The sequence below is a fragment of the Pongo abelii genome, chromosome 5, assembly GCF_028885655.2.
Source record: "Pongo abelii isolate AG06213 chromosome 5, NHGRI_mPonAbe1-v2.0_pri, whole genome shotgun sequence".
NCBI classification, from domain to species: Eukaryota; Metazoa; Chordata; class Mammalia; order Primates; family Hominidae; genus Pongo; species Pongo abelii.
In genome coordinates this window covers 133,909,759-133,919,912 of record NC_071990.2, presented here as the reverse complement: position 1 = coordinate 133,919,912, position 10,154 = coordinate 133,909,759, and the positions used below count along the sequence as shown (strand labels likewise).

Below are 10,154 nucleotides of genomic sequence, written 5' to 3'. Positions count from 1 at the left end.
AAACCAAACAAAAACTAGGTGAAGGCAAGCGTCAGGGCTGCAACTCCTGCCGTGAGGAGCAAGCTCTGCGGCCCCGCAGGGTGGGAGGGTGAAAGAAATGCTCGAGGGGGAGTGGGGGAAGGTGAACTTTGTCCCTCCATTGAAATAGGGACGTCAGTGGGAACAAAGGTTCTGGAAAGTCGACAGCAACGGATACGGAGACGTGAAGGTTACCCTGGACGGGCCTTTCTGTCCATCGCACCCCAGACTACCCCCTTTGCTCACTCAATTCCTCCTCTCCAGGCTAAACTTGCTCTCTGTCGTCAATGTCCGTTCTTTCCCCAGTAACCTCTCGCCCACGTCCCGCAGAGCCCACGCTCTTCCCGCTCTAGGATTCTCTTGCCCTCCTCCTTTTCCCTCTGCCTCTGGCCTCCTTTTCTCCTCTCTCGGCGTCTGCCTCCTCCTGCCTCCTCCTCTCTTTCTTTCTGCGAAGCCCCTCGCTTTCCTTCCCACCGAGCCCCGACCTCGGGGACCAAGTCAGGGGTCGGGGGCTGCAGGTGGATCCGCTGGAAGCGCCGGGCAGGGTGAGAGTTGGCGGGGCTGGGACCCGACGGGATGGAACCGAACGGGACGGGACGGGGCGCGCCCTGCAGGCCGCCCGGGGCGGGGAGAGCGGGTCCTGCCCCTCCCGGGCGGGCGCGCGGCCGGCCCGAGGGGCGGTCCCTGGGCTCCTGCTCGCCGCCGCCGCTCCTCGTTCTGCTCCTCACTCCCCAGCGGCTGGAGGCCGGTACCGGCGGGCAGGAGGCGCCCGAGGATGTGCTGCTGGCCCCTGCTCCTGCTGTGGGGGCTGCTCCCCGGGGCGGCGGCGGGGGGCTCGGGCCGAACCTACCCGCACCGGACCCTCCTGGACTCGGAGGGCAAGTACTGGCTGGGCTGGAGCCAGCGGGGCAGCCAGATAGCCTTCCGCCTCCAGGTGCGCACTGCAGGCTACGTGGGCTTCGGCTTCTCGCCCACCGGGGCCATGGCGTCCGCCGACATCGTCGTGGGCGGGGTGGCCCACGGGCGGCCCTACCTCCAGGTAAGCGCGTCTTCTCCCGGAGCCCGCCTGGCCGAGCCCGGTCCCGTCCGGACCCCAGAAAGGGCGCAGGTGCGGGGCGTCCCTGGGGCCCGCAGCTCCCTCTCACCTGGCGCAGCCCGGCACCCCGGCCACGCTCACTCTCACCTCCGCGGGCAGCGCCTGCGCTCCCGGAGCCCCAGAAGGCGCGCGGTAGGGAAGCCCAGGCAGGTTTCCCTCTTTGAACACTTTCCTGTCCCCAGCGCCCCACTTAATAGACGCCCCCCCGCCTACACACCTGCAATACACCCCGCTTCATCCCTGATGGGAAGGGAGAAGAACCTAGGCTTTGGCTTTGGGGACCTAACGGGACAGCTCTCAGAGGAGGGAAGGGACAGAGCGCTTTAGTACTTCGCGGACTTGCTGTCTAGGAGTGGAAATCTCAGAACTTCCCAAATCGTGGCTATTTTGGAGCCTCCAGGCGCGGAGCTGATGTCAGCGACACCATTCCCCAGAAGAATGAAGGGTCCCTAAGAATCGCTTAGGGACTTTCCTATTCCGAGAGCTGTTCAGGAAGCCACATTTAGACACCAAAATCGAAGGTCCCCAGGCAAAATATCCTATGAAGTGGCAAAACTTTGGCTTACTTTAATAACCAATAAAGTTAATTTGACCGCTGCTGATTTGCTTTGAAGGAGCCTAAGTAACCACCTTGCCTGTTCATGGGTGCCTTACTAAATAGAAAGAAAAAAAAAAAAAAAGGAAGAAGAAGATTGTGAGATGACCGGAATGATTAGGTGGTTAGGTTTCCTGGACATGCTTGCTTGATCGTGACCAACGTTTGGATGGCGGTGAACGTACACGCTTTGTTACTTACAAAAATTCATCCGAACATACTGCCCTTTGCTAAAAGTCTTGATCCAGATGAAGACTCCGAATTGTTCTGGCATTGCATTAAGGCTTTTATAGTATTTAAATCAGTGTTCTCGGTGGATTTAGAGTGCGCTTCTTAGTAATTTTATCCCCAGGTTCTTTTCGACTGAAATATGCCATCAAATTTGAACGCTGATTCTGGCGCTGAGCTGTTAACTCTGGCAGGAAATAAAGTGACAACAATAAAAAGTTCAAAACCACTCTATTATCTACTTTTTCATAAATTAATCGTTTCTTCCCCCAAATAAGTAACTTTACAACTCCAATAAAATAAAGTTTTATGAGGATTGCATTCTGCTGAAGTCACTGATGTATAAATATTCTCCTGCAGCATCTCAGACATTAACTTTATGAACCAAGTATTTGACCACAAATGCAGGCCTCGCTAGGGGAATGACTCATTCTCCTGTGATATAAAGTAGACAATACCTTATTTAAATACCTATTTAATGTTTTTTATAAAAAGAAATTTTGACTGTTTAGGGAGAGGAGTATAGTATGCCCCTTAACTATCCTTGCATGTTCTACAAAAGGGAGCATAACTCTTACTATGCTAATATTATAAAATGGGACATACTTTGAATGTTAACTCCATATTATTTTCCCCCAAAGAGTAGCATTTCTAGAAAGCCCACCCAATTGTATGTCAAATGAAAAGCCGTGAGTAGGATTCTGATTCAATATGCCATAATAGGCCCACCACAAAGATAAACTTGGTTAAACTACAGTGTTTTCATCCTGTTTGTGGTTCTTCATAAAGACTGCATAGGACTTAGTTAAGTACTCTTTAGACTGACTTTGAAACAGAGAAATTTTCTTAAAGTAATTAGTGAATACACATCACTATGGGATAAATTATGGCTGGCTGCATTCTCAATACATTTAATGAGCAATAAATAGGATTTCCCCTCCATTTTTATTCCTAAGGAAATAAAATCATTTTTACATGTAAAGGATGATCGTTTTCTTACTTGGCTGACATATTTTACCATTCCATTTCCATAAACATTCTACTCATTTTAGGACATACAAAATGCATTAAAATTATGCTATTCAATTAAATGGAAAGACAGTTTACTTAAAATCTCTTTAATAAGATGAAATACACCAAATACTATAAATGAAATAAATGTATCAATTTCAGTTTTATTATTCAGGCTGAATGATTCCATTCTCCAATGCTCGAAATTCAATCTACTGTCTAGAAACTATTTATTTAAGATTCTTCATACACTAGTGTGAGAAGGGTATTTTCAGCAACTATACCAAAATGTGAATAGGATTCTCTCTTTCTTTTTTTTTTTTTTTTTTTTTGAGACAAAGTCTCTCTTTATTGCCCAGGCTAGATTGCAGTGGTGCGATCTCAGCTCACTGCAACCTCACTTCCCAGGTTCAAGCGATTCTCGTGCCTCAGCCTCCCAAGTAGCTGGGATTACAGGCGCCCGCCACCACGACTGGCTGATTTTTGTATTTTGGTAGGGACCTGGTTTCATCAGGCTGGTCAGGCTGGTCTCAAACTCCTGACCTCAGGTGATCCACCTGCCTCGGCCTCCTAAAGTGCTGGGATTACAGGCATGAGCCACCACGCCAGGCCATAAATAGGATTCTTAAATGTAGCATATTTGATTCTATTAGTAGACTTCATGTTTTGTGTAATTTTGCTCCCGGTGAAAACAACATTTATATAGAACAATGACACAAAAAACATTGGCTCCTGGGACATCAATATATGCACAGCAGCCACTAAGAGTTGGACAATTACACCAGGGTGTATGATAATAACCTAACTTGCTATCCTAGTCACCTCATCATGTGGCTTTTTTGCATGTATTTTATTTTATCCTTTTAAATTTAATTTTAAACTAAAACTTTAGTTTTTAAAAATTATTCTGACTTTTATTTTCCTAATTATATTAAACTCTTCTTTTCGAAAGGGTGTTAACTCCTTGAGAACTATGTAAATGTAAATTTTTATCAATCAGGTAGAGAATCATTGGCTTAATAGATGTCACAAGCCCAAATGTCTATAGATGTCGGGAAATAAATCTAGGAGTGACTGGAGGCCATTAACTTAAGTCAAACAAGCTAGATGCAGAAAGATAAATACTGCATGTTCTCACTTATAAGTGGGAGATAAATAATGTGTACAAAGGATGTGGAGTGTGGAATGATAGACAATAGAGACTCAAAAGGGTGAAGGAGTGGGAAGGTGTGGAGGAATAGAAATTACTTATTTGTTACAGTGTATGTTATTTGGGTTATGGATACACTAAAAGCCCTGACTTCACCACTGTGCAATCTCTGTGTGTAAAGAATCTGCACTTGTAACCCATACATTTATACAAATTAAAAAATGAGAAAAAGAAAAGAGTGATGAGAGCTTGAATGGAACAGGCAAGATGTAATACAACAGAGAGGAGATGGTACTGAGGGAACTGGGGGTTTTGTGAGTGAATTACTGTTAAAAGGGAATGTAAATTCAGTATTGCCAGATCTTCTGTTTGTTCTTTTTTTTTTGAGAGAAGACAAAAATTTAGATTCTCTCTACTCTTTCTTTCTCTCTCTCTCTCTTTCTCTGTGTGTTTATATAAAAATCTAATTACTAAATACTGGCAACAATTCGACCGTCATATAGTGTGCATGCACACACACTCACACACAATTTCAGCTGGGATATATCTTATAGACAGCCTAATCTGGGACTCAGAGAGAAAGTCTAGTGTTGATAAAGAATCAACCCAAATAATGAAAATTCATGAAAGGCAGAGAGGCAAGTCCCATTTCTTTTTAGGCCAGTTCTATTCTATGCCAGGAAATGGGTCCAGTATTGGGGGCCTTGCCCATTGTTTTGGCTGTCTATTCTTGGTAACAAACCATCTCCATACAGAGTAGCTTAACGCAATGACAAATTTCTTTTGCTCAGAAGTCTGAAATTTGGTAGGGACAACTCCAAAGTGGGTGATTGGAAGAATATGAAGCCTTGTTTCCTTGAAGTTATGGCTGGCAGTTGATGTTGGCTCTTGGCAGGGGACCTTGCCTGGTGCTGTGGTAGGATCATAGCCTCTCTGTGTGGCTGCTTGACTTCGTCACAGCATAGTGGCAGGTCCCAAGAGGGAACCAAGAGGCCAGGTGGAAACTGTATAGCCTTTTATGACTTAGTCTTTCACTGTGGTCACAAGCCCACTAGATTCAAGAGGGAATGTAGACTCTATCTGAACATCACGTAAGAAGACAGTCACGTGGGAATTCAGCAGTAAAGCCCCAAGTCTTGGACTTTCTATGCTGGGGGAGACTTTTTATTACTGATTCAATCTCATTACTCATTGTTGGTCTATTCAGGTTTTTTAGTTCTTGATTCAGTCTTGGTAGGTTGTATGAGTCAAGGAATTTATCTATTTCCTCTAGGTTTTCTAGTTTGTGAGTGTATTGTTGTTCATAATAGTCCCTGATAATCTGTTGCATTTCTTTGGTATCAGTTATACTTGTCTATTTTTTCATTTTTGATTTTATTTGGGTATTCTCTCTTTTTTTCTTGGTTATTCTAGCAAGTTATTTATCAAGTTTGTTAATCTTTTTAAAAAACTAACTTTTCCTTTTATTGATCCTTTGTATTTTTTTTTGGTCTCTGTTTTGTTTAGTGTTGCTCTGATCTTTATTATTTCTTTTCTCCTACTAATTTTGGGTGTGGTTTTTCTTGTTCTTCTAGTTTTTTTAGGTGAATTATTAGATCGTTTATTTGAAATCTTTCTACTTTTTGATGTAGGTGTTTGTTGCTATAAACTTTCCTCTTAGCACTGCTTTTACTGTACCCTATAGGTTTTGATATGTTATGTTTCCATTTTATTTAAGAATTTTTTTATTTCCTCTTTAATTTCTTTCTTGACCCATTGGTCATTCAGGAGTATGTTGTTTAATTTTCGTGTATTTGCACAGTTTCCAAAGTTCCTCTTGTTATTGGTTTCCAGTTTTATTTCATTGTGGTCTGAGAAGATACTTGATATGATTTCGATTTTTTAAAATTTATTGAGACTTGTTTTGTGTCCTAACATATGGGCTGTCCTAAGGAATGTTTCATGTGCTGATGAGAAGAATGTATATTCTGTAGCTGTTGGATGAAATGTTCTGTAAATGTCTGTTAGGTCCATTTAGTCTAATGTGCAATTTAAATCCAGTGTTTCTTTGTTAATTTTCTGTTTAGATGACCTGTCTAATGCTGAGAGTGGGCTGTTAACGTTCCTAACTTATTACTGTATTGGAGTCTATCACTCCCTTTAGATCTAATAATAATTGCTTTATAGATCTGGGTGTTTTGGTGTTGAGTGCATATGTATTTAGAATTGTTGTATTTCTAAATATATATGCAGCTCTTGCTGAGTTGATCCCTTTATCATTACGTAATGACTTTCTTTGTCACTTTTTAGCGTTTTTTACTTAAGGTATGTTTCACCTGATATAAGTATAGCCACTCATGCTCACTTTTGAATTTTGTTTGCATTGGAAGTTCTTCTCCCATCCTTTAATTTCAGTTACTATGTGGCTTTACAGGTGAGATGAGTATGGTAAGCAGTGTATAGTCAGGTCATGTTTTTTAATCCATTCAGCCAGTCTGTATTTTTAAGTGAAAGTTTTAATTTGTTTACATTCCGGGTTATTATTGATATGTGAGAGCTTATTCCTCTTATTTTATTAACTGATTTCTAGTTGTTTTGTGTATCCTCTGTTCTTTTCTTACTCTCTTATTTTTTATTATTGTGGTTTTGTGGTTTTTGTGTAGTGGTAAACTTCTAGTCTTTTCCTTCTTTGTACGTTTGCTCTAGTAGTTTTTATATTTCATGTGTTTTAATGATATTAGGTATTGTTCTCACTTTTGGGTGTAGGATTCCCTTGACATCTCTTGTAGATCTGGTCTAGTGGTGATAAACTCCCTCAGCTTTTGCTTGTCTGGGAAAGACTTCATTTCTCTTTCATTTTATAAAGAATAACTTTTCTGGGTATGGTATCTTTGGTTGGCAGTTTTTTTTTCCTTTCAGCATCTTGAATATATCAGCCCATTCTTTCCTAGTCTATAAGGTTTCTGCTGTTAGTCTAGTCTGATAGAGGTACCTTTATAAGTGACTTGATGCTCTTCTCTTGCTTTTTTGAGTTTTCTCTGTGTCTTTGACCTCTGATATTTTGACTATAATGTGCTGAGCAGAAGAACTTTTTGAATTGTATCTGTTTGAAGACCTTTGAGCCTCTTGTTTCTGGATGTCTAAAGTTTTTTGCAGGACTTGGGAAGTTTTTATCTATTGTTTTGTTAAATAGGTTTTCTAACTCCTTCATTTTCTCTTCGCCTTCTCAGATCCTAAATTCAAATACTTGGTCACTTTATGATGTTATATAGGCTTTGCTCATTCTTTTTTTATCCTTTTTATTTATTTTTGTCTGAGTTATTTCAAAATACCTCTCTTCAAGTTCTGAGATTCTTTCTTTTGCTTCATCTAGTCTATTGTTGAAGCTTTAGAATGTATTTTGTATTTAATTCAATGAATTCTTCAGTTGTAGAATTTCTGTTTGGTTCTCTTTTTTTATGACATCTATCTCTTTGGTAAATTTCTCATTTATTTCCTGAATTTCTTTTCTGGTTTCTTTGCATTATTTTTCAGTATTCTGTTGTGTCTTACTGAGCTTCTTTGAAATCAACATTTTGAAATCTTTTTTGGGGGGGGGTATTTCTTAAATTTCTTTTTGATGAGAATCTGTTGCTGGATAATTATCGTATGCCTTTGGAGATACCATATTTCCTTATTTTTTCATGCTTCTTGTGTCCTTACATTGATCATTTATGCATCTGATACAACAGTTGCTCCAGTTTTTTGAATTTGCTTTCATAGGGGATGACATTTCTTGAAGATTTATCTATGGTGTTGGCTGGGTAGGGCACTTTGGCCTTGACTCTAGGTGTGGGTGGTTGTATGGTCTCTGTGTAATTTTTCCAGCTGAAAACAGTGTCAGTGGTGTCTGTGATTTCCTCAGTGGTTTAGGGTGTGATTATTAGTGGAGGTTGTGGTGAAGTTTTGCTGGGAACTAGGACATTAGGTGGGCCAGTCTTTGGGCCTCAGTGGTGGCAGCAGTGGGTTGAGCATTAGCCTTTCCAGGTACTGGGAATATCATCGTGGGTCAGGAGGATGGGCAGGTTATCATGCTTCTGGGTAGCAGGTATGCTGTGGCAATGGCAGTAGCTGTGATGGGACAACTTTCTGGAACCCAAGTGGTCAGTGCTGGTGTTGGTGATGTCCATGATGAACTGGGCAAGCTGGTCCTCCGTCCTGCAGATGGCACATGAAAATGTACAGCTGCCTTTTTGTTGGGGTGGCAAGCTCACTTCCAGTGGCTCCTGCCTCAGCCCAACAGTGGTGTCTGCGGGTGATGAGTGTCGGTTGGGCTCCAGGGATATGGAGGTGCAGGGGCTCTTGGGCCCCCAGGCAGGACACATTCTGGCAGGGTCGGGGCTTTCATAATGGCACAGTGCTGCAGCTGCTTAGGACTTGGGGGTTTGTAGGACTCAGCATGAGCTCCCTGTCTAGAACAATGCCGTTATGTGATCTCTAGGCAGTTCTCTGTGAGTCTCAGGGCCCATGAGAGTCCAGGGGGCTCTCCTATGGCTAGCATTGTAGAGTTATGTGGCAGGAATGTGGACCACTTGGTGTCTCTCACTTACCCTTTCCTCACATTAAGGAGCCTCTCCGGGCTCCCAGCTGATCCCAGCTAAGCTGGCTTCCTTGCTTCCCTCTCCTTCCTTGCTTTCGGTGCTTCCCATCACTTCTCTGTTGAATTCCAGTATTCTCTCTCAGATGATCTATTCAAAATGTGATTATCTAATTGCTATTTTAGCTCCTCCCCCTGGAAAAGGTGAGTACCAGATGCATTTAGTCAGCTGTCTTGAAGCTTCCTGTCTACATGCATCCTTTCTCTCTTGGCACTACTGAAATTAGGGGCAATCTTTACTTATTCTCTTTTCCTTTTCCCACCCCCTTCTCTGTCTGACACACACACACACACACACTCACTCCACTCACAAGGAGTTGGAAGCAGTTGGTAATTTTTCAACTGTCCTCCTATTCTATACCCTCTCCACCCTAGAAAAAGACTTCTGAAATTCAGCAACCATATATTTTTCAGTAGCTGGCAATCGCTAATTCAGGGTTAGGTCCAATGAGACTACCTCCAGAGGGCAGTGTGACATTTACCTGCAGACCTGTGGAGTTAAGAAATCAGATTTTACTTAAGGCCACAGGCCCTTTAAAGCTATATCCAGGGACCTGGCATATGGAAATCTGCGCTGCCCATTTTAACCTTTTTGACTCCTTCTGGAGATATTTCCGCAAAGAGGATATTAACAGGTATGATCAAAATGGGAAAGAAAAGAGAGAAATGTGGTTGTAAAGTGAAGCCTATCTCAGCATAATCCATTGGATAAATTGTTCTGGAGCAGCTCATGCTTGTGGAAACATTTCCCTTGAATGCTGCCGAGGTCAGTTTCTACACCGTCTTTCACAGAATTGTAGGGGTGAGGTGGGAAGCCATCTCCTTTTGCACTGGCTTTTCAAAACCTCACTATTTTGTCTCAGTGAATCAGTTCAACTCTCATTGCCCTGGTGGATTCACGTCCTTTCCTTGTTCTTTGCCCCTTTTTGACACAGAGCAACTCCACCCCCATCTGAATCATTTAGCAACTGTGAGTGCCCATTTGAGGCAAGTAATGCAGCCGATGAATGCTGAGTTTGTGTGAATTGCAGAAGAGAGCAACGTTGTTGAATATGCCAGTTGAATTTGCACAAAAATTGATTCACCCTTCTTATGGGGGTATAAATCACCGGTGAATGGAGGCTGAAACATATGTTATCATTTCTTACAGCCTTGCTTGCTTGTCTCAAAAACTGAGGCCTTCTGTGATGCGAAGTGTCTTCAGCAGCAGGATAATTGCTGCCGGGCCACTTGCTGAGGAAGTGCTTGGAACTGATTTGAAATCACAGAAAACAGTGAGCATTCTTTGTGGTTAACGATGTGCTTCTTTTAAGCACACCCCAGCCAATGGCAACAAAGAAATGTTTGGAAAGCAAATTGAAAGGCTGTAAGGGAGAGATGAAGAGAGTGTGCAACCCTGACACAGCTCAGCTGGTGCTTTGTTAAGAGATATTTATAAGTC

The 10,154-nt window shown here is 42.6% G+C and overlaps 1 protein-coding gene across 1 annotated transcript in view; it reads left to right on the top strand.

Annotated features, from left to right (window-relative positions):
* Window positions 1–687: 687 nt before the first annotated feature.
* The window catches only part of MOXD1 (monooxygenase DBH like 1), a 104,471-nt gene continuing 95,004 nt past the window's right edge, over window positions 688–10,154 (top strand). The window contains exon 1 of the mRNA XM_002817366.5: window positions 688–1,057. Within this exon, the coding sequence (XP_002817412.3) occupies window positions 794–1,057 (264 nt within the window). The 5' untranslated portion in view covers window positions 688–793. The remainder of the gene's footprint in view (window positions 1,058–10,154) is intronic.